The sequence below is a fragment of the Eleutherodactylus coqui genome, chromosome 7, assembly GCF_035609145.1.
Source record: "Eleutherodactylus coqui strain aEleCoq1 chromosome 7, aEleCoq1.hap1, whole genome shotgun sequence".
Lineage (NCBI taxonomy): Eukaryota > Metazoa > Chordata > Amphibia > Anura > Eleutherodactylidae > Eleutherodactylus > Eleutherodactylus coqui.
In genome coordinates, this window is record NC_089843.1 from 125,577,447 (window position 1) to 125,601,898 (window position 24,452).

Here is a 24,452-nt window from a genome sequence, read left to right on the forward strand (position 1 = left end):
TCCCCTCAGGAATATGATCCATAACGGTAGATGAAACAAACTTTTTTCTTTTTATACTTTTTAAAACTTTTTTTTAACTTTTACACGATTGCTGTTTTCCTTTGGACAACAGCAATCATGTGACCGGGAACGCATAAAACGGCTCCCGGTGACAGCTCCCTGCTCTCGGCTACTCATACTAACCAGGAGCAGGGAGTTTTTTAATTTCCCAGGCCTCCCGGCCCTTTGGGCGGGCGAGTGATGTAATGCCGTCAGGTGCACATGCGCAGACGCCGGCATCAGGTCCTGCAGGACTAGAACACTGGAGGACATTACAAAGGATGGGGTGAGTATCCTCAGCTCCCCTTACGGATCCGATCTGTAAGGGGAGCTGAAACTTTAACTTTTTTTCCCATTCACTTTAATGCGATCGCCGGTTCCTGGGGTCCTGCTGCCTGGGATGACAGCTCCATGATGTCGGCTACCTCCGGTAACCGACAGCATGGAGTTGTCACGTCCAGAGCCTACAGGGCTTTCATTCACAGAGGATGTATGTTTTTACGCTCTCTGGGAATAAAGCCCAGGAGGCTAGGATGTAAAAATGCAATGGGCTGGTCACTAAGGGGTTAAACCCCCTCAAGCACTGTAACATCTTTCTTGAGCACCGGTGTCCAGAACTGTACACAGTATTCCATGTGATGCCTGACAAGTGCCTTATATAGTGGAAGAATAATGTTCTCGTCCCTCACCTCTATGCATCTTTTAATGCACTACAAAGACTTTATTAGCTTTTGCGCCAGCTGACTGGCATTCTTTGCTCCAGTTAAGTCTACCACTAGTACCCTCAGGTCTTTTTCCATATCACTTTTCCCTAGCAGTACCCCATTTAGTGTATATTGATGACATTCATTTCTCCTGCCCATGTGCATATGTCATGTTATGTAATTTGCTATTTTTCTGCCCAAGCCCCCAGTTTATGTAGGTCCTCTTGTAACTGTACATTGTCCTCCGTTGTATTAATTATCTTGCATTATTTTGTATCAGCTGCAAATATTGATAATTGATTGTGCAGTCCCTCTATCAGGTCATTGATAAATATATTGAACAGAATGGGGCCTAATACTGAGCCCTGTGGCACCCCACTAGCGACGATGGTCCAATCAGAGTACGAACCATTTATTACCACCCTGTGCTTTCTATCTCTGAGCCATTTCATTACCCAGATACACACATTTCCGCCCAGACCGAGCTATCTCATTTTATATATCAGTCTATCATGTGGCAGGGTGTCAAATGCTTTAGAGAAATCCAGATATAAGAGATCAATAGACTCTCCTGGGTCCATCTTAGAACTTACTTCATCGTAGAAGCTGATCAGATTGGTCTGACATGATTGACCCCTCATGAACCCATGCTGGTGAGGAGTTAGTCTGTTGCTCTCCTTGAGATATTCTAGGATGGCGTCTCTCAGAAACCTCTTGAATATTTTTCCAGTTATTGAAGTGAGACTTACCAGCCTGTAGTTACCAGGCTCCCTTTTGGACCCCTTTTGTATATTGGAACCACATTGGCAATGCGCCAATCCAATGGTACAACCCTGGTTTTGATCGTGTCCATAAATATAAGAAATAGCGGTCTAGCTATTACATCACTTAGGCCTCATGTCCATTGGACAATTATAATTACAAAATCTGCGTGGGTGTCCTGCACGCGTGATCCACGCCCATAGGGATGCATTAGACACCCGCAGGTAAGTAAATACCTGCGGATGTCCTTTTTCCCTGCCGCGCGGATGGCTCCCGCAGGCTTTCGTATCTGCGGCACACCCGCTGCAGAATTTCTGCTCTGCAGCGCAGGAGAGCAGGAGTTTAAAAAAAAAGAGTGCAGGGCACATGCGCGCGGCACGCTTCCAGCATGCCGAGCACATCTGCCGGGCCGAAGAAAGAAGATCTGGCCGCGACGGAGGGAAGATCCACTGCATCCGGACAGGTAAGAAATATCAATTTTCAGGCCTCATGTCCGCGGGAAAGGAGGAACCCGTTGCGGGATTCTGCATGGACAATCTGCGCGGGCCCGAATTTGAACATGAGGCCTTACTTCTCTTAGAACCCTTGGGTGTATTCCATCTGGGCCCACTGATTTATCGATTTAATCCTCTTTAACCGGCTCTGCACTTCCTCTTGTTTTAGGTATGCAATATTTAGCAGTGGGTTCGTTTTATTCCCCTGCAACTCATGTGACATTTCTTTTTCATTCGTGAATACACTTGAAAAGAAACTATTTAATAGATTTGCCTTCCTCCCATCGCCTTCTATGATTTATCCTGCCTTATTTGTTAAAGGGCCAGTGCTCTCAGTGCAAATCCTTTTGCTGTTAATAGAATTGAAGAATAGTTTAGGGTTATTTTTGCTCTCTTTGGCGATCGGTCTTTCTGCCTCCTCCTTAGCAATTTTGATCTTTTCTTTACATATTTAGTTTTTTTTTTCCAGTATGATTTTAGTGCTTCTTCGCTGCCTTCTTGTTTTTTTAGTAGTTTAAACGCTTTCTTTTTTCGTTTATTGCCCCCCTACAGTCTTGTCGAGCCACATTGGTTTCCTTCTACTTGTAGTTCCTTTGTTTTTAAAGGGTATGAACTGCTCACATGACGTAATTAGAATGTTTTTAAACTTTTCCGATTTGTTGTCTGTACTGATATTTTTAAGGCTGTTGTCCCAATTAATGTTACCGATAGTAGTTCTGAGCTGATCAAATTTTGCTTTACTAAAGTTTAGTTTTTTGTCGCTCCCTGATAAGGTTTCTTATTGAATGACAGCTGGAAATTAAATATATTGTGGTCACTGTTCACCAAGTGTCCCTCAACCTGCACTCCCATTATTTGGTCTGGTTTGCTAGTTAGTATTTAGTCCAGACTGGCCCTCCCTCTAGTTGGCTCCTGCAGAAGTTGCGTAAGGTAGTTATCTTTAATTGTTCTCAAGAACTTAGCACCCTTGTGAGATTTGCAGGTTTCGTTTTCCCATATTATATCTGCATAATTTAAGTCCCCAAAAATAATTATTTCATTGCGGTTTGACACCTCTTTTATCTGCTATCTTAATAATAAGATGTCAGTTTCTTCTGTTGCTTTTGGTGGCCTATAGAAAACCCCTATCAGGATTTTGTTAGTTTTTCCCCCCTGTATTTCTACTCACAGAGATTCCACACGTTCATCTGCTGCACCTATATCTTCTTGTAGCTTCAGCGTTAGGTAGGATTTAACATACAGACATACCCCTCCCCCTTTTTGTTTCCCATGGTCTCTTCTGAAGAGATTGTAACCCTGTAAATTCACCTGTCAATCGCAATTATCATCAGGCCATGTTTCCGTTATTCCAACTATATCGTAATTTTCATCAGTCATTCTCGCTTCAAGCTCACCCACTTTACCGATCAGACTTCTTGCATTCACTGCCATACAATTACACAGTTGTTTTTGTTCTTTATAGTCATTTTGCTACTAATGGTACTATTGGCTGTTCTGTGAGTTCTAACTGTACTAACCCCACCCCCTGCTCAACCCCCATTCCTTGGCCCCAGGTCGCTATCTACACTGTCTACCCCCAGTTCCTCTTTTTGCCCCCCACCCCAGTCCCTAGTTAAACACTCCTTCAGCCTTCTTTTCCCACAGCACAGCTGCGCCCTCCCTATTGAGATGCAGCCCGTCCCTAAGGTAGAGCCTGTAGCCGACAGTAAAGTCAGCCCAGTTCTCCAGAAACCCGAACCCCTCCTTCTTACACCGACTCCGGAGCCACTTGTTTACCTCCTAAGATCCTGCTGCCTTTCTAGTGTGGCTCGTGTTGCAGGTAGTATTTCGAAGAAAACTACCCTGGAGGTCCTCGCCCTAAGCTTGGATCCTAGGTCCCTAAAATCGTTTTTGAGGGCCCTCCATTGACCTCTAATTTGTTCATTGGTGCCAATGTAAACCATGACCGATGGATCCTCACCATCCCCTCCCAGTAATCTTTCAACCCGATCTGCAATGTGTCGAACTCGATCACCAGGAAGACAACACACTGTTCGACGATCCTGGTCTTTATGGCAGATTGCCTGATCTGTCCCCCTTATAATTGAGTCCCGCACCACTAGGACCTGTCTAGCCTGCCCTGCGCTCCCCGTCCCCTTCTCACTGGAGCAGTCATCTCCCTGGCGTTCGGAGGGCATGTCGTGCGGCAGCAGTGCTGGCTCTGTGGAAGTAGAGAAGATTGACTAGATCACACTCGCAACTGCTCACGCGTCTCCACCCGTTTGCAACAGCTCATGGGTACCTCTGCTAGTTCACAACCACTCACTCGCCTCTGCCCGTTTGCAACCGCTGACTCGCCTCTGCCCGTTTGCAACCGCTGACTCGCCTCTGCCCGTTTGCAACCGCTGACTCGCCTCTGCCCGTTTGCAACCGCTGACTCGCCTCTGCCCGTTTGCAACCGCTGACTCGCCTCTGCCCGTTTGCAACCGCTGACTCGCCTCTGCCTGTTTGCAACCGCTGACTCGCCTCTGCCTGTTTGCAACCGCTGACTCGCCTCTGCCTGTTCGCAACCGCTGACTCGCCTCTGCCTGTTCGCAACCGCTGACTCGCCTCTGCCTGTTCGCAACCGCTGACTCGCCTCTGCCTGTTCGCAACCGCTCACTTTATTTTTTTTTTTATAAACGCTCACAAAGTTACTACTTACTCACTTACACCTTACACACAGACACTTACACTGATTTTCTTCACTTACACACTCACTCTCTTACACCCCCTCACTTAGTCACAGACACACACTTAGACACACACAGAATATACTTATCGCTGTCTATAGCTCCTCTGCAGCCGATGACGTCACCTGCAGTCTCAGCGTCAGGGCCTCTCCCCCGGAGGCTGCGCTCTCTGGCCTCCTAACGCTTCGGTACCTGCTTCTTTTCTTCACTCCTCTTCTAGCCGCTGGACATATCCTTCCAGCAGCTCTCCTGGTCTTCTTGCGGCAGTGGTGCTGCTCCGGCGTTCCCTCGCTCCCAGTCTGGCGTTCCCTCCCTCCCACTCTCTGCTTCACGGGCTCCCGCTGACATCACTTCCACAATAGTCAGCTGTGTAATTCCGTGGAAGTGGCAAGTATTCCTTTTTTTCATTACTTTACACAATTTCTAAGCTTGTAAATATTATGTCCCAAAAAAACCTTTGATTCTCCACCAAACATGTGACATACATAACATGCAACTGCGGCTGTGCCCATTACATACATTCCACATACTCTCCTCTCACCATACACCTTATATATCAAATGCACAATCTGTTTATTTGTGTCATATACAAATCCACAGTTCTGGCCCGATTTTAGTGAAATTTTGTATGAGCGTTGTTCAGCACCAAGCAGCGAATACTGGTGTAAATAAAGATTATCAAAAACTCACCGACTTCCCTGTAATTTTTCTTGCCAATATCAACCAATCACAGCACAGCTTTCATTTCTTACACAGCTGAGGTAAAATGAAAGCAGCACTGTGATTGGTTGCTAGTAGAGATGAGCGAACGTACTCGTAATGAGTACTTACGCATCCGAGTACCGCCATTTTCGAGTACTTCAGTACTCGCGCGTAAAGATTCGGGGGGCGCCGGGGAGAGGCGCGGCGGTGTGGGGGTAGCAGCGGGGAACTGGGGGGAGCCCTCTCTCTCTCCCTCTCCCCCCCACTCCCCGCTGCAAACCCCCGGCGCCGCCACGGCGCCCCCCGAATTTTTTCGCCCGAGTACGGAAGTACTCGAAAATCGCGGTATTCGGGCGAAAAAGGGGCGGGGCCGAGCACGTTCGCTCATCTCTAGTTGCTAGAGATCGTCTTTCATTTTTTTATACTGCTGAGGTAAAATGAAAGCTGTGCTGTGATTGGTTGCTATGGGCAACAGCTTTTCTTTTTGACAGCTTCCATAAGAGTCTGGTCCCGTGCTCATTTAACCCCTTAACGACCAGCCCATAGTGTTTTTACGTCCTCCCGAAGTGGGCTCTATTCTCTGAGGACGTAAAAACATGCTTCCTGCAGAGAATAGTGCCCCTCGGGCTGTGGACGTGACAGCTCCATGCTGTCGGTGTCCGCAGGTAGCTGACAGCATGGAGCTGTCATCCCGGGCTGTTCGGAGCCCCCCCCGGCATTGCGATCGGCGCTATGCAATGGATAGCGCCGATCGCAAAAAAAGTAAATAAAAGTACATAAAAGTTGAAGATTCAGCTGCTCTGATGGATCGGATCCATCGGAGCAGCTGAAATTACTCACCGAGGTCTGGCACGCTGCTCCCCGCTCTCCTGCCGCTCCGGGGCCCGAAGCCGGTCTTCTGCGCATGCGCGCCAGGCGGCATTACGTCAGCCGCATGCGCAGAAGGCCCGGCGGCGCGGGAGATTTAAAATCTCCTGGCTCCCGGCTCCTGTAGGTAGCCGGGAGGCAGGAGATGTCAGCGGGGACTGCGGTGAGCGGTCCCCGGTACCGCGATCGCCGTTATCCAATGGTTAGCGGCGATCGCGAAAAAGTTAAACAAAGTTTTAAAAAAGTCAGTTTCACCTCCCCTCATGGATCGGATCCATGAGGGGAGGTGAAAATACTCACCCCCAGTCCTCAGCGGTGTCCCGATGTCCCGGGACCCGAATCCCCGTCTGCGCATGCGCGCCCGATGATTGACATCGGGCGCGTGAACAGACGGGCTCGAGCCCCGGGAAATTTAAAATCCCTCTGCTTCTGGCTGCCATGTGTAGCTAGGAACAGAGAGATTATACCGGGGACATGATCACTGTCATCCAATGGATGACAGTGATCATGTAAAGTGAGAAAAAAGTGTAAAAAAGTTTAAAAAAAAAAAAGTTAAAAAAAGTTTTTAAAAGTTTAAAAAGCGTACGTTTCATCTCCCCTCATGGATCATATCCGTGAGGGAGGATGAAAGTACGTACCTAAGGCCCCCAGATTTATCCGCGGACCTTACCACAGCTTCTGCACACGCGCCCGTCGCCAAAATGGCGGGCGCATGCGCAAAAGCTGTGGATTGCCAGGATAATTTAAATTCTCCCTGCTCCTGGCTACAAAACGTAGCCAAGAGCATGGAGATTTAATGGGGGTCCGCGGTGAGCGGTTCCTGGTCACGTGTTCGCCATTATCCAATAATGGCGATCACGTAAAAGTAAAAAAAAAAATTTGAAGTTTCATCTCCCCTCACTGATGCGATCGGTGAGAGGAGATGAAACTTTTTACCGGAGGCCTGCGTATTTGAATCCCGACGCGATCTTCCTCCGTGGACCTTCCAGGATTCTGCACATGCGATTGCCGGCAAAAAGCCGGACACATGCGCAGGAGTCAGGGAGCCCAGGAAATTTAAAATCTCCTTGCTCCCAGCGACCAACGGTCACAGAGAGCCTGGAGCAGTGACGGGTGGCCTCGTTGAGCGGTCCCCGGTCACGTGATAAAAAGGTAGCGATCTACCTTAGGCCAGTCTCACATGACCGGATAGGAATTACGGATTCCGCATGCGTTTAATTAGCGGTAATACGCAGATCAATCGCATTGGATTACACAATTCCGCTCACATTAGCGGGTCAGAATTGCGTAATCCACTCGCAGAAAAGAGAACGCAGCAGGTTCTATTTTACTGCGGATATCGGCAACATAGAGCCCATTGTGCTTCATGGTCGCGGATATACCCGCAGCCCATACGCAACTACATTGTATACGGGCTGCGGGTACCCGCGTCATCGCTAAGAGACGGTGCGGTAAATACAAACAAAGGTGTACTGTGCATGACCGCCTGTGTGAGTAGGCAGTTATGCGCAGTACATTACGCAGCCGTACGCAGGGTCACAGCCGGGCTCACAGATGGGATCCGCTGTGGGCCTCCGCAAGCGGATTCCGCCTGCACCCGCGTGAGCCCGGCGTTATTCAGACCGCTACCTGTGATACGTATTTTACAAGAAGCCCCGGGAACGCTCGCTTTCCTGCAGTTCCAGGAGCACCTTGTTGAGCGCCTTCTGTGTGAGACCGCCGCACCTCATCAAGCTTACGGAGACTCACGGAACGCCACTTTTTACACCCCATACCCGCCACTGAGGTCATGAAATACCCCCAAAAAGCATGAGAGGAGGGGGGGGGGATATCCGGTTTTATTGCCCCATGGGCCCATTCCAACCAGCCTCCGTAATTACCCGTCTTCGGAAATACTACACAGTTCACATTTTTACTTTTATCTAAGATTTGCGAACGCCAAAAAGGGCGCGGAGGGGGAGGGGGGGAATTTTTAGGGAGTCAATCTTTATTCTGTACAAATAAGCAATGGGGCCTGGAATTTATTCAGTTGTGCCCTAAAATCCAACAGGTGTTCCGTCCTTTATAGGCCTTGCCATGCGTCCTGTAAGTAGATTAGGGCCACAATGGGTATGTTTCTGAACTCGGGACAAACGGGGGTATCCATTTTGGGGTGAACGTCTTCATTCCTATGTGCACTGTACAAAAAAACTGTTTTTAAATTGAAAAAATTGCCAAAAAAATTGAAAATCGTAACTTTTTCCTTCTGCTTTGCTTAGATTCATTCAAATACTGTGGGGTCAAAATACGCAGTACACCCCTAGATGAATTCGTTAAGGGGTCTAGTTTTCAAAATGGGGTCATTTGAGGGGGTTCTTTATAGTTTTGGCCGCTCAATGGCTCTATAAGTGGGCAATGGGGCCTGAAATTTATTCAGTGGTACCCTGAAATCCAACGGGTATTCCTTTCATTGTAGGCCTAGCCATGGGTCCTGTAAGTCTATTAGGGCCACAATGGGTATGTTTCTGAACACGGGACAAACAGGGGTATCCATTTTGGGGTGAAAGCCTTCATTTATATGTGTGCTGTACAAAAAAAACTGTTTTTAAATTGACACAATAGCCCAAAAAATGAAAATCCTATTTTTTTCCTTTTGCTTTGCTTAAATTTATTCAAAAACTGTGGGGTCAAAATATGCAGTACATCCCTAGATAAATTCGTTAATGGGTCTAGTTTTCAAAATGGGGTCATTTGTGGGGGTTCTATATGGTTTTGGGCGCTCAAGAACTCTACAAGTGGGCAATGGGGCCTAAAAGGACTTCAAGCAAAATCTATGTTCTGAAAGCCACCGATTACTCCTTTTATTTTGGGCCCCGTTGTGCATGCGGACATAAGATTAGGGCCACAATGGGTATATTTCTGAAAACAGCACAAACAGGGGTATCCATTTTGGGGTGTAAGTCTTCCTTCATATGTGTGCTGTACAAAAAAAGCTGTTTTTAAAATGACAGAATTGCCAAAAAAACAAAAATCCAAATTTTTTCCTTTTGCTTTGCTTGAATTTATTCAAAAACTGTGGGGTCAAAATGCGCAGTACACCCCTAGATAAATTCGTTAAGGAGTCTAGTTTTCAAAATGGGGTCATTTGTGGGGGTTCTCTATGGTTTTGGGCGCTCAAGAACTCTACAAGTGGGCAATGGGGCCTAAAAGGACTTCAAGCAAAATTTGTGTTCCGAAAGCCACCGGTCGCTCCTTTCATTTTGGGCTCCGTTGTGTATCCAGACATAAGATTAGGGCCACAATGGGTATGTCTCTGAACACGGGACAAACAGGGGTATCCATTTTTGGGTGCAAGTCTTCCTTCATATGTGTGCTGTACAAAAAAAGCTGTTTTTAAAATGACAGAATTGCCGAAAAAACGAAAATCACAATTTTTTCCTTTTGCTTGGTTTGAATTCATTCAAAAACTGTGGGGTCAAAATATGCAGTACACCCCTAGATAAATTCCTTAAGGGGTCTAGTTTTCAAAATGGGGTCATTTGTGGGGGTTTTCTATGGTTTTGGGCGCTCAAGAGCTCTACATGTGTGCTATGGGGCCTAAAAGGACTTCAAGCAAAATTTCTGTTTTGAAAGACACTGACTACTCCTTTCATTTTGGGCCCCGTTGTGGACTCAGATATAACAATAGGGCCACAATGGGTATATTTATGAACACGGCAGAAATAGGGGTATCCATTTTGGGGTGTAAATCCTGATTTTCATGTAAACTATAGGAAAAAAATATGTCTTTAAAATGACAGATTTGCAAAAATATGAAATTTTACTTTTTCTCCTCTAAATTGAATTAATTCCTGAAAAAAAACTGTGGGGTCAAAATACTCATGACACCCCTCAGTGAATACATTAAGGGGTGTAGTTTTTAAAATGAGGTCATTTGGGGGGGTATCTATTATTCTGACACTCATGAGCCTTTCCAATCTCGGCTTGGTATAGGAAAACAAAGTGTTCCTCAAAATGCTAAAAAGTAATGTTAAATTTGTACGTCTCCTAAATAGTTTAAAAAAAACAAAAGTTTTTCCAATGTGCGCCCAAAATAAAGTAAACGGGTGGAAATATAAATCTTAGCAAAAATTTCTATATTATGTTTGCACATATTTAAGATATTGCAGTTGGAAATGTGAAAAAATGACGATTTTTTCAAAATTTTCCCAATTTTGGCGCTTTTAATAAATAAACACAATTTCTATCGGTCTATTTTTTCCGCCTAAATGAAGCACAACATGTGGCGAAAAAACAATGTCAGAATCGCTTGGATATGCAAAACCTTTCTGGTGTTTTTCCATGTTAAAGTGACACATGTCAGATTTGCAAAATTTGGCCTGGTCATTAAGGCGCAAACAGGCTTGGTCACTAAGGGGTTAACACCTCCCAAAGTCACTCATATTACAGATACACATACATGACCCGCTACAGTCCCCCATCACACGGCTCTGGTACATTCTAGAAGCGCACGTCCCGTCCTCACACACCACGCAGTACAGCCGCTGCACTTTGAATTAGCCGCGCAGTGACAGAGCGAGCGGTCACGTGGTACGCTGATCTCCTGATGTCATGTGACCGTGACGTCATCAAGCGGCTCTGGGCCACCAGGCGGCTGCTGCTGCGTAGATATGGCTGCGACCTTCCTGCATGACGGCGGACGAGGTTGCTGCCGGCTTCTGCTACAAGCCGGGCAGCCTGGTCAGGGTGTTAGACGGCTGCTCCACGCCCCAGCACCATGGAGGACTGCCAGCTGCAGACATGTCACAGGGTAGATACAAGCCTGGTCGTGTGTGTTGCACACCTACAGTTAGTAATACAGGAAGCTACTTATAGACAGGAGACCTAAAGTCTTATGTGGGCTGGGTACTGTATTGCTCTCTGTTATCAGCCACTGAATAGAGGCTGACTGCAGTGTGATTAGACTGTGCTGGCCGCCTCCATGATTAGGACTTTGGCTAATTCACATGACTGTAAATTCACCGTGTATTACATGGTGAACGGAGTCCATAATACTACACTGACATACACTGACCCACTCAGAGTAGCAGGGTCTTTTGTAATTGCGCATAATACACGTGTAGAACATGTCGTGCTTTTTTATTTCACTGCGTATGACATGCGTACAGCCCTGTTTTCTATAGGTTGTGTATTAAACGCTGTACATACAGAATGTATTGCATGTCAGCAGCGTTTAATACGCAGCGCCACTACGAGCGGGAATTAAAAAAGAAACAAAAAATAACGTCAGACTGAGATCCGCACGATTGCTGTTCTGTGTGGCAATAGTCGGCTCATACATGCGTAATGAACTCTTTATATCAGTTCTGAGACCCTTTAAATATTAAAGGGGTTTTCCAGGGAGATAACTACTATTGGCGTATCCTCAGGGAAGGTCACCAATAGTTGATCAGCTGGAGTGCGTCGCTTGGGACCCCGACCGATCAGCTGAGCGGGCACATGCTGTCAGCACCGCAAATACACCGAGGTCAGAGAGGAAGCAGTGGAAGTCTCTGCGCCGACCTCCGTGTAGTGGCCGGGGCTTGTAACTGCAGGCACGGCTCGCGTTGATTTCAATGGCAGCAGGCACCCGCTCAGCCGGCCCCAGCCGATCAACTATTGATGACCTATCCTGAGGACAGGTCATCACTAGTATTCTCCATGGTAAACCCCTCTACGGGGGTTATCGGACAGTGCAACAACCCTGACGCTCTCATGGCGAAAATAAAATCTGTTGCTAATATATATCTTCCTCATCATTTTTGTCTCTGTTTAGATTTGTAGGCAGCGCCATGTAGAGCGTGGCAGGTCTGCTGCGGAAAGTCTGTAGTGTATCCCCTCTAAGGCTACCTGCACACGGGCGAGTGCAATCTCAGGCCGAGAAGCTTGGCCCGATATCGCCCTTAGCAATATGCGTTTTCACGATGATGCGAAGTGATTCCTAGTCAAAAACGCTTCCCATCGCTTCTGTGAAGTAGCGATCCTCCGGCGCGGCTTTCAGGCACGTTAGAGGATCGGCAAGGGTTTCCTATTATTTAATTGTACCATTAAAAGCAAAGGGCGATGCGTTCCAAAGAACGTTACAAGATAGGAAATACCACAATTTTTTTCCATGCATTGCATCACTCATGTAAATGACTCCATTCTAAAGATTGGCGTTCATATTCGCATGCAATATGGGAGTCTTGCAATGCACTAAGCGCACTCAAGATTAATCAGCCGTGTGACACCGGCCTAAATCTGCAGCTTCAAAAAATGCACTAAATGCTGCAGTTTGTAGTGCAAACTTTATTGTGGAAACGCTGCACATCTGAACTATGCAGGATATATAGGGATGCTGTGGATTTACAATCTGCACCGCATGCCAGTTTACTCATGGATTTCATGCAGAGCTCATAGAGTGGTAGAGTTGGAAGGGACCACCAGGGTCATCGGGTCCAACCCCCTGCTCAATGCAGGATTCACTAAGTCATCCCAGACATGTCTGTCCAAGGCACCAATGCTGCCCCGTGTGCAGCACCCGAAAGCGGAGTGGTCTTTTATCCTCGCTCTAGCTCCTTCCAGGACTCTGAGGCGGCCCAGAGTGGTGTTGGACACCCCGGGCTCTCGGAGTGTCTCTGGCGTTGAACCAGGACTCACGGTCGCCCGCCGCGGACTGCCCCCGCCCACTGGGGTGGATGCGTATGCGGGACGTCAGTCATTTGGGGTTTGGAAGGACCAGCATTGGCCGGGAGCCTCCTCAGGGCCGCTAGCCGCCCTGCAGCCTCAAGAAGGAATGCAGAATTGCATCCATTGAAGAACTCACCACCTCCCATAGCAACCTGTTTCACTCATTCATCACCTTAGGCCCAATGTACACGGGCGGACCGGACTCTGCATGCGGGAGCCCGCAGCGGAATCCCACCCTGCTCACGGCTGAGAACAATTATTTACTTGTCCAGGTCTTCTGCGTCCCTGTCTTGATCCTCTTGCTTCTGCACTATCTTTTTTGAACTCCTGCTTTCCTGCGGATCCGCGGCCCGTCTGCAGTATCAGCTGTGGGTGCGCTGCGGATCGGACGGCTTCTATTGACTTCAATCCGCAGCAAAATGGAGCATCCTGCGATTTGCTTTCCGGATCAAAAGATCTGCAAAACAAATGTGCATGCTCGAATGCATTTGCGGACGCCCATGACTCCCTATAGGCAGCTTGATTTGCGGATCCTCCACACAGGTGCCCCGCAAATCAAACCTGCCCATGGACTTTGGGCCTCATTGTCAAGCTTATTTTACATGGGCGAGCGCACTATCGGGCTATGAAATGATTTTCTGTGTCAAAAATGCCTCCCAGCGCTTCAGGGAAGTATCGTTCCCAATCAGCAAGTGTTTCCCATTGTTTTCAGTTGGAAACCTTGCATTGCATCGCTGTGCAATGTTTTTTCTGTCCCCATTGAAAACAATGGGCGAGGTTTTCCAAGGGAACGCCTGAAGATAGGACATGCTGCGATTTTATATTTTAAAAGAATTCATGCGTCTCGCAATACACAAATCTCACGAGATTTTCTCGGCAGTGTGAAAGTGGCCTCAGAAAGTTTTTTTTTTTTCTAATATCTAATCCGTGTTTCCTCCCTTTTTATTATATCATGTAGATGAGGTTTGTTTAAGGAAACCCTCCTTAGTTGATTTTGACGACCATTGGTTACGCCCATTCAGAAACCCATCTACTACCCCCAACTTCTGTCATCGCTGGGACACCATGACCAGCGCATGCACGAGATCTTAGTCACCCTGTCATTTGCGCGTGACATCACAGGCGTCATCCACTTCACGGGGGCAGAGTTTAGAAAAGACCTGAGGAGAAGAGACAGTTTAGCCTGCCCATCAGACTGTTCGGTCCTCATTAGCATACGACAAGGAAACTTTTAAAAGCTATTTTCCAAGGTATGCCACCTTCTTTAGTTATACAAGCAGAAGATTTGGAAGCAGGGAAACTTCACCACCATGCTGTTATGGATGGTTTTATGGATTTTCACATAATTAACATTTATCACCAATCTGCCAGTCTGTAGAACAGAATGGGCAATGCGATTCACCACTTAGATGAGACCCATTTACACGCAACGATTATTGCTTAAATTTGCCCAAAAGCCACCGTTTGAGTACTAATCGTTGTGTGTAAATGCTCCAATCTTTCACTCTTTAGCGGAAGGATGACTTTTAGGTGAGCATAAAATCCATTGTTCAGCTGGAGAGAAGATAACACAGACCACATGCTGTGTTTGCTGTCCATGGTGCTGTATTCTCCACTGCATCGCTGATTACATTGTATTCAGCTTGCACCTCCATTGCAAAACAAAGAAGCTGAATGCAGAGAACAGACCACCTGCATTAGCAGCATTTCTTCTTACTCTTCTAATGCACTACTATACATTAGTATAATAATGCTTTAGAAAGCCTATGAAGTCAGCCAGAGGCTTATTCTCATAGGCCACTGAAGCTGTCAGACCCGGAGGCTATAGTCAAACCTCTGGGTGCCATAGCAACCCATTGGTTCTGATGGGTGACAGAGGGAGCCCCCTCCCTCTATCAGCCTTTAGGCATACCAGAGTGTAAAGGGTTAAACGCCAGCAATTGGATGTTTCTCCTGTCCCAATGTTAGAGCAAGTGCACAGTTGTCATCCGGCAGCCAAGTACCCACTCCCCCTGGCACAGGAGACCCACGCTGGGCTTGTAATGCAGTGCCGTTTTTTGACAGCGCTGCAGATGAAAGCTGCTTAACGGCCGCTGTTAAGGGGTTAACCCTTTAAGGACCAGGCTGTTTTGTATCTCAAGGAACAGACACGTTTTAGGGATTTTAACTGTGGTAGTTTTACTGCCCTATTTTTTGTCCTTTAGCTACCAAAATTAGTTTTGCTGCATATTTTTTCCCATGACATATAGGGCGATTTTTTTTTTTTTTTTTTTTTAAATTGACTTTTTTCCCCGTGTTTTAATTTTATTGGGGTTAAAAAGCTAAAAAAAATAACACTTTGAACACTTATAGCTATTTTTTTAAAATTAGCATATTTATGCTAAAATAAAGTACGGGAATGGGTTCCTATTTGTTTCAGACGTTTTGATATATAATATGTATGGTTTTGGTTTACAGGGCGCATACAGTAACGGTTTTGGTTGGCGTTGGCTTTGGATCATTTTCTTTCTCATGTATATATTCTTGTTTTATTCTGTAATTTTGTCTTACTGATGTACGTAATTTTGTTTTTTACTATCTATGTCCCCCATGACGTCATGTAACACCTCTGGGGGACATTCACATGTTTTTTATTTGACATTTTTCCACTGTAGCTGGGCATCCATAGGAGCCCCAGTTACAGGGAGAAACATCCCATGTAGTGACAATAGTCACTGGCAGAGCTGATCATGGTCTTCTGAAACCTGTAGCTCTGCTGTAGCAGGGAATCCCGGCAGTCACATGACTTCCCCCATTCCTCCTTAGTGGAAGTTATACTTCCACTTTCACTCTTCAGTACACAGCGCTCATTGAGCACTGTGTACTCGGGGAAGGAAAAGGCACTCACAGCTGACAACCCGGCCTTCCTCTGATTGATTACAGAGGCAGGAGGCTTAAATGCTGCCGTAATTTTACTATCAGCTGGGCTTTAAGCCCGGGACCAAGCGCCGTATATTTACCGCGCCTGGTCCCTAATGGTTTAAAACTGAAACATGACAAAGAGTTCAGTGTTTTGACTTGGCCTCAAGATTCTGGCGTTTTTGGGTAGTTCTGGAGAAACAAGTCGATTCATGGAGAATCCACCTCGAAGCTTACAGGACTTCAAGGATCTGCTGCTAATGGTTTTATGCCAGATACCACAGGACACCTTCAGTCGTATAGATCAGTGTTTCCCAACTCCAGTCCTCAGCGCCCCCCAACAGGTCATGTTTTCAGGATATCCTATAGTAAGAACACCTGTGGCAATGTCTGAGGCACTGACAATAATTACATCACTTGTGGAATGCTGAGTGAATCCTGAAAACATGACCTGTTGGCGGTCCCTGAGGACTGGAGTTGAGAAGCATTGTTATAGAGTCCATGCTTTCATAGGTCAGAGCTATTTTGGCATCGCAAGGAGGACCTACATATTCGCCGGATGGTTTAAATCTTACGACTGATAGGTGTATATGTGCAATGTAGGTTGTAGCTGTAAAGGTCGGCTTTACACGGGACAACTGTCAGGCACTTAAAGGGAACTCATCACCTGCCTAAAGCACCATAAACTAATTTGTAGTGCTGTTTGGTCGGGTAACAGGGAGCCGGGTGCTGAGTTTTTGACACTCACCCACTTTCTGGTTCCCCCGGTGCCTGCTACCATAGTCTGTGAGTGGGACGAAAAGCTGACCCTTTTCAGAGTCCCGTGTGTGCGCTCTCCTATACGAGTCCATGGGAGAGCGTGTGTACACGGGACTCTGAAAAGAGTCAGATTTATATCTGATGAGCAAATTTCAGCAGCAGACACTGCAGGAACTAGGAAGTTGTGAGAATGAAAACTGCAGCAACCGGCCAAGTTTATGATGTTTAGGCAGGTGACAGGTTCCCTCTAATACCCAGCAGCCTTCCTAACGATTATAATTATCGCTTCTGTACTTTCACGCAACAACAATAATCAATCACTGAATGGAGACAGAGCGCCAGAGGTCTCTTACGGCCACCCATCCTCCATTCAGTGTAAACGGGCAGTCATTCATAGATGAACAACCGCCTGTTTCCACAAGCTGACAGTTGCTTTATTTGAGGCAAACTAAAAACTAAGCAACTAAGTGTCACTAACTTGCCCTGTCGGGTCCCATGCTTGCACGGGACATCAGTAGCCCATAATTGCTCTTTTGAGCAATTACTCGGGCAGCTATCAGCCCGTGTAAAGCCATCCTAAGGAAATTAAGTCTGTTTTTTTTAGTTATTTTTTTTTCTTGCTAGCATGTAATTCCATTTTGATGTGAAGATCAACAGACAGATTTCGTAGACTGCATCCCTTTCATATTTTGGACTAGAGACAATCACGTAGCAAAGTGTCAAGGACATAAGTGATGAAATCGTGTAGAAATGACTTGGCTTAGTGTAGGGCAAGCTGCTCGGACTAAGGTATTGAATGCAGAGTGGGGAATATGATGTTCAAGTAAATAAGGGAATTTAGAACATAAGAAAATGTTCTCTTGGCTCTTATCTGCTGTCGGTTGAAGTGCTTTATGACTAAAGGATCAATAAACAATAGTGCTGTTGGATTACTGTCAGATCTAAAAGACTCCTAAGAGAGTATCAGTGAATAGAAGCCCGGGTCGTGCCATGTGTTTAGACTAAAATCCTGACGGATAGAACCATTGATTGGGCTGCCCACGCCGGTGTATTGCTTATATCACATTCTGGTGAGCTAGCCGTGGCTGCTTCCTAGGTTTCTTTATGATACAACTCCCAGCTTCCCAAAACAGCTTTCCGGTTCTGCCTTTTTAGGCATGATCACTGATATTTGCCAGCACCAGAGACTTTCTGATTGTGCTAGGTTCATTTTAATATTTACAAATGCCAGTTTGATACCTGCTTAATCCCACCTGGCTCACACAGTTTAGAGGATTAAGCACTTCAGTAACTCTTGTGCATGGTCTGCTTTTAAACTGATTTATAGCACTCGACCTATAATATAAGCCAAGTGTTGTTCTCTTGCAGATCTTTGCCCTGGGAAAGCGTCGTTGGACTTGAAATCCATGCACAGATTAATTCAGTCTCCAAACTTTTTTCAAGCTCTCAAGTTAAATTTGCTGCACCTCCAAATTCAACAGTATCGTTTTTAGATGCCTCGTTGCCAGGAACTCTACCGGTATGTACATCCTTGTACTGCATGCATTATTGAGTATTCCATAGTGGTAGTTACTGTATGTACATTTGGAGGATGGGACTTAATTAACTTACATTTTTTTGATGTAAAAGACTTAGAGATTGTCAAAGATTTACTCCTTAAAGGGAATCTGTCAGCTTGATCATGCTGTCCAAGCTGCAGGCAGTATGTTATAGAGCAGGAGGAGCGGAGTGATATATAGTTTTATGGGGAAATATTTTGTATGATTTGTATTTTAATAATTTTATACCTCTGCACATTCTGAGCTGAACAGTCCAATGGGCGGAGCTATCAGGGATTGGTAGCTACCTCTGCATGTACAGTCATACACCTCTGTCCATCACTGTTACGATCGCCAACTGGACCTCTTAGCTCAGAATGTGCAGGAGGTATAAATGAATACAGTACAAGTTATACTGAACCTTTCCCCATAAAATAATATATCAATCTGCTTAGCTACTCCTGCTCTATAAGGTGGTAAACGGACATGTTATTTGTATAGTGCCAACTTATTCTGCAGTGTTTTCAGGTAATTAGTTTATTACCCCCCCACCCACCCCCCCAGCAAGGTGGGCACTCATTGTACCAATCTCAGAAGGATGGAAGGCTGAGTCAACCTTGAGCCGGCTACCTGAACCCCGCAACTTTCCGGTCGTGAGTGAGAGCTTAGGACTGCATTGTGCTGCCTTCACACTCTGCGCCACACAAGGCCCATTATAACATGCAGCCTGTAGTTTACATAGCAAGTTTGAACGGACAAGTTCTCTTAATCAATTGTTTTAAGAACTATGATTACTATCAACAAATTTAAAGCTATTTTACGGATGTCTGTGCACACTGCAGTTGATTCTTTGTAGCAGTATGCAGATCATGCCAGCTGGACTTTACAGTTGAAACGATAACATGTCTCGGTGCTGTCTGGCAATTAGCGGTGATCCGCATGCAATTATAGAGGATCAATGGCAGCGTGTATGGACACCCTAAGGCCAGGCTTATGTTTCCATCCTTCTTTCTGCCCCTATGAAGTTTTCTCCATAGAAGATGGAAAGCTGTACTGGACATAAGAGTACAACATGAAAAGATACTATGGGAGATATCCTAGCAGCTAGTCCACTTCCACCAGCTCAGGAAAAACGTAGAATTAGGCCACATAGTGGGTCGGATTCCACAAGCAGGAGCCTACAGCGGAATCGGACCCTGTGCCCAGCCAACATTCCCACGTACCTGTATTTTCTTTTTTTCTGCACTGCGGATGGCCCGCACAGCTCGTCGTCTGACATGCCCAGTACAGATTTTTTATTTTTTGTTAAATTCCTGCTTTTCCTGTTAAATCCGCGGCCCCTCCGCAATGGCCGTGGGTCAGATGTCTGCCATTGACTTCAATGGAAGCCGTCTGTATGGAATCCGCAGGAAAATGCAGCATGCCGCAATTTTTCATCTGCGAGTGGAAACCGCAATTGGTTTCTGCTCGTGTGCATGATATATAATTTTTCCATAGCATGCCATAGAAGGTATTTGCTGTGTAATCTGGAGGCGGATGCCTGCTCCGGATTCCACAATTCAAATCTGCCCGTGTGCATTCACCCTTAGAGAGAGTGCCTGCAGAGAGAAAAACTACTAAAAATGGAAGATAAAAGTCATACAGGGGTCCTAAATAGTGTTATTCCTTATCGTATACACACAACAGCTTATTCTGCAAGTTAATGTATGATTTAATGATGGCGGTTGTCTTTTACAGCAGCCTATATGCTGTCAATGTACTGATGACAGAGTGCCTCACCAGAGCAAATACAAAAAGTTAAAATTACATGCAGTTTTGGAGGATTCTATGTAGTTGAAGTATGGTATCTCCTTATGTAGTTTTATAGAATATTTAAAATGTCTTCAAAGATAGTTCTACACTTAAACAGAATGGCACAATTTTTGTTACACTGATAATATACAGTTATATACAGCTCAAGCTGTCTGGAATGATTTAGTGAATCCTGCACTGAGCAGGGTGTCGGACCCGATGACCCTGGAGGTCCCTTCCAACTCTACCACTCTATGATATAGTAGTTCAAACATCCTATATAGTTGTGGAAAAAAGTTACTAACCATACATTAGTGATTTTTGCAAGAACATGTTCTCTGTGGAAAATATCTTAACATTTTAATTTCCTTATTCCTGTAAATATTTTTGTTGACGTCACTAACAATTACTTAGGCTTATTCATTTCTCTGGAGTCCAGGATTATTCCAGCGCATTTCGCCTATTTGTTCCTGTATAACAGGAAGGCTGAATTAGTGGTGTCATTTTGACTACATGATATGTAATGTAATTGTCCTCAGAACATCTTGCATTGTTTTGTTATTGTCTTCCTTAACCCAATAAGGACCAAGCACCATAAACATACGGGTGACAGTGACAGCCAAAGATCAGGAGGAGAAGGCAGAAACAGTTTTTTTCATTGAGCGCTATGTAGTGAATAAAGAAAGGGAAAGTGCTGCTTCCGCTATTCAGCCCAGTAATCGTGTGACCGCTCTGTGCCCCTGGCACGGCACAGCTGCAGGGTCTTAGTAGACCCGGATCAGCTCCTCTAGTAACTATTGTCACTACAGGGGAATGATTCTCCTGTAAGTGGGCTCCTACGGACGCCCCAGTTACAGTGAAAAAGTGTTAAATAGAAAGAAAAAACATTCTGAATGTCCACCAGAGTCCTTACATGATGTCATGGGGAATATAGATGTTATTAAAAAAAATTATAGAATAAAATAAGAATATGTAGGAAAAGAAAACAAAAAACGGCCTAACGCCAACCTAAGCTATTTTCATATCTGCCCTATGATCTGAGACTATACAAATTATAAATTGAAACAAAATGGGGAACTAATTATAAAAACAACCATAAAATTAAAAATAGCTTCTTTTTTTAACTTTTCACCCATAATAAAACAACAAAAACAAATCATTGAAAAAGAGATATAAAAAATAGCCCTATATATCACAAAAAACGCAGCAAAAATGAATTTAGAAGTTGAAGAAAAATAAGAATAGGGCCACCTAGACCAGTTATTGGCTGTAGCAGTCACATGTCCTGGTCAGCAGCAACAAGGAAGGATAGTGTAGCTGTGAAGCAATTTTAAGTCATGGGAAAACCCATTTAAAGGGTTAAGCAGCTTTCAGGGAAATGAAAATACCAGGATCACTTTTTGTTCATTCTTTGTTCTTTAAAATAAAAATTGATAGTTTAAACCTAATGGCATCCGTGAAGTGTTGTTACTTAGCATCGTACAATTGTAGGTAATTTATCTGCAGCCGTGTTCTGTCCTAGCATGCACAGATAAGTGGTTGTTCATATCTGTCAAATATCAGGACATTTGTTGTATCCATGGTTGAAAAAACTTTAAAGCTGTAAAACCACTAAAGATTTTGGATATACTACAGCATTTGCATCTAGCAGCTTTATGAAGGCAAGCAGATGCACACTGACATGCCAAAAGTCATGGGACAGGAACTAATATTATGTAGCACTTCCTCTAGCTCTGTGAAATCCAGCAACTTAACATGCCATTGATTCCACAAATGAATGGAAGATGTCTGGAAGGATGCTGAGCCATGCTGTCTGGGTAGCCACCCACAGCTCCGTGGGATTTGTAGGTGCAGGATTTCGGGTGCAAATGGACCTTTCCACCACATCCCATAAATGCGCAATTGGGCTCATGTCAGGCGTACATGCAGGACACGCTATTCATAGGAACGCTCCAGAATGTTTCTCCAAGCACTTTTGGACAACCTGGGCCCGATAACACATGCATTATCCTGCTGGAATATATCATCATCGGGTTGGTGCATGAAGTGCTGCAAATGATCACCAAGCAGGGACAATGGCATCTTTAGGTGGATCATTGGACTTAACACATGCCATGATAACACACCTCACACCAGTATGGAATCACAACCAGCCTGTAAACAGTGGTCCATGACTTCATGGGGTCTGCACCACACACAAACCCTCCTATCAGCCTGGAACAGCTGGCACTGTGACTTATCACACAGTGCCACATGTTGCCAGTCCTCTAGGGTCCAGTTAGCAACCTCACAGCCCCAAGTGAGGAGCTGTGTCCGGTGTTGTGTTAAGAGAGGCACTCTGGTGGGTCTTCTGTTTCCAAATCCCATGGAAGAATGCTCCACTGACTTGTGGGATATGTATATGAAGCCTCCTGCATTGAATGTGGATTTCACAGAGTTGCTTGTCTGTTCACATGGACAGTTCTAGCCAGCTGCCGCCAGCCGCGATCATTACGCACTATGGGGCGACCACTTCACTGTCCGGTGTCAATGACACTCTGGGTCAAGGAATGTTAACCCTTTCCAATCCACTGTCTGACCTCTGAAGATATTAGGATTTAAGGCTGTACAGCTCTTATGTTGGGAGACATCCGTCGGGGTTCTCTTACTGTATATTGCCAGCCTCTCTGCTGTCGAAGCCTATCCAGTGTGTCACCTCATGCAGTACTGGCTTTAGCCAGTATATAGCGCCGTTGTATAACAGCAGAAAAAAGTAAGCCCCCTAGGAAACCAGGAAAGAAATTGGATTGGAAAGGGTTAAATGCTGCCCAACCTCGAAAATATCGCATCCGTTTTGGCACCCACTATCATGCTTCATTTGAACTCCAATAAATCAGGTTGCCTTTCCACGAGCATGCTAGCAACCTATACAGGTTTGGGTGTTCCCAAGACATCACCTGACGTAACACCACTTCATAATCAATTGATTTACTACTTTCCCATGATTTTTGGCATTGCATTGTACATTACATAGTTTTTTAGAGTAGCATTTGCCACATATTTATCTGAAAATTATTTTAAAGGTTTTATAGATTAACTTTTTTTTCCTCTCGATTGGTCTCTGATAGAGATGAGCGAGCGTACTCGCTAAGGCAAACTACTCGAGCGAGTAGTGTCTTATGCGAGTACCTGCCCGCTCGTCTCTAAAGATTCGGATGCCGGCGGGGAAGAGCGGTGAGTTGCGGGAGTGAGCAGGTGGGAGTGGGGAGGAGAGAGTGAGAGAGAGATCTCCCCCCCCCCCCCCCCCCCCCCGTTCCTCCCCGCTCTCCCCCGCTGCTCCCCACCCTCCGCTGACACCCAAATCTTTAGAGACGAGCGGGCAGGTACTCGCATAAGGCACAACTCGCTCGAGTAGTTTGCCTTAGCGAGTACGCTCGCTCATCTCTAGTCTCTAACCCTGTTATATACAGACCCGTTTGGTGAAGTCACATAAGTGCATTGGGCAGTGCTTCACACTCTCCCCATGCTGCGATGGTCATTACAGTGTTTGACAACATGTTGCTACAGTTCCACATATACAAAAATGAGACATGGTGAAGTTTGTTAGATATTAGCTACGTATTTTTACGTAGTATAAAGGCCGTGTCTCTATATTTCTAGAAGGCAGCATTTATAAAAGCTGCCGCTTATATCCAACATGAAATCTATGGAGATTTACAAAATAGGTATGGCAGCCAAGTAAACAACCGTAATTGTGAAATATACTTGAGGTGTCCCACACAAGTCTCATCATCTTAAAAATTGGCAATAAAGACCAAGGCCGGGAACGCATAGCACAGGGGCTGCTTATTTATTTTCCTTTATTTTTTTCTACTAGTTTTTTAGGCTCCATGTCCACGGGCTCGCACTGTTTCCCAAGTGTGTATTCCCACAGCGGTTTCCATCCGTGCCTGCTGCCATGAGGACAAAAGTTACATTGGCGTGCCCCGCGCATGCATCATGCTCACTTTTTTCTTTTTTTTTAGCTTATGCAGATCCGCGGGACAACCACAATGACAGCTGTGCTGCAGATATGACGGCTTCCATTGACTTCAACGGAAGCCGTCCCTGCGGGATCCGCAGAAAAATAGAGCATGCTGTTTCAGATGTGCCTTATCAAGGTGTGGTCTGCGCTCTCTACTAAAACAAACCAAAACATTTTCTTCCTCTACAACATCCCACACCTTTCATATTAACCCCTTAGTGACCAAGCTTTTTTTCCCATTTTTGCTTTTTCCTCCTTCCTTTTAAAAAATCACAACTCCTTTATTTATCCCTTGACATAGCTGTATGAGGGCTTGTATGTGGAATGTGTGAGTGGCTGGCGCTGCCGCAGAAGTGTGCGAGCTGCTGGTGCTGCAGCAGAATCTGCCAATTGCTAGCGCTGCTGCAGAGTCTTTGTGGGTCTGCCAGTTGCTAGTGCTGCTGCAGAGTCTTTGTGGGCTGTTTTAGATAGAATTTAGCCATGCATTAGCACATTCA

General features: G+C 45.5%; 1 protein-coding gene across 1 annotated transcript in view; it reads left to right on the plus strand.

Moving 5' to 3' along the window:
• The first annotated feature begins 10,887 nt into the window (after positions 1-10,887).
• GATB (glutamyl-tRNA amidotransferase subunit B) overlaps positions 10,888-24,452 on the plus strand; it is a 118,418-nt gene continuing 104,853 nt past the window's right edge. The window contains exons 1-2 of the mRNA XM_066573652.1: positions 10,888-11,068; positions 17,992-18,142. Of these exons, the coding sequence (XP_066429749.1) occupies positions 10,929-11,068; positions 17,992-18,142 (291 nt within the window). The 5' untranslated portion in view covers positions 10,888-10,928. The remainder of the gene's footprint in view (positions 11,069-17,991; positions 18,143-24,452) is intronic.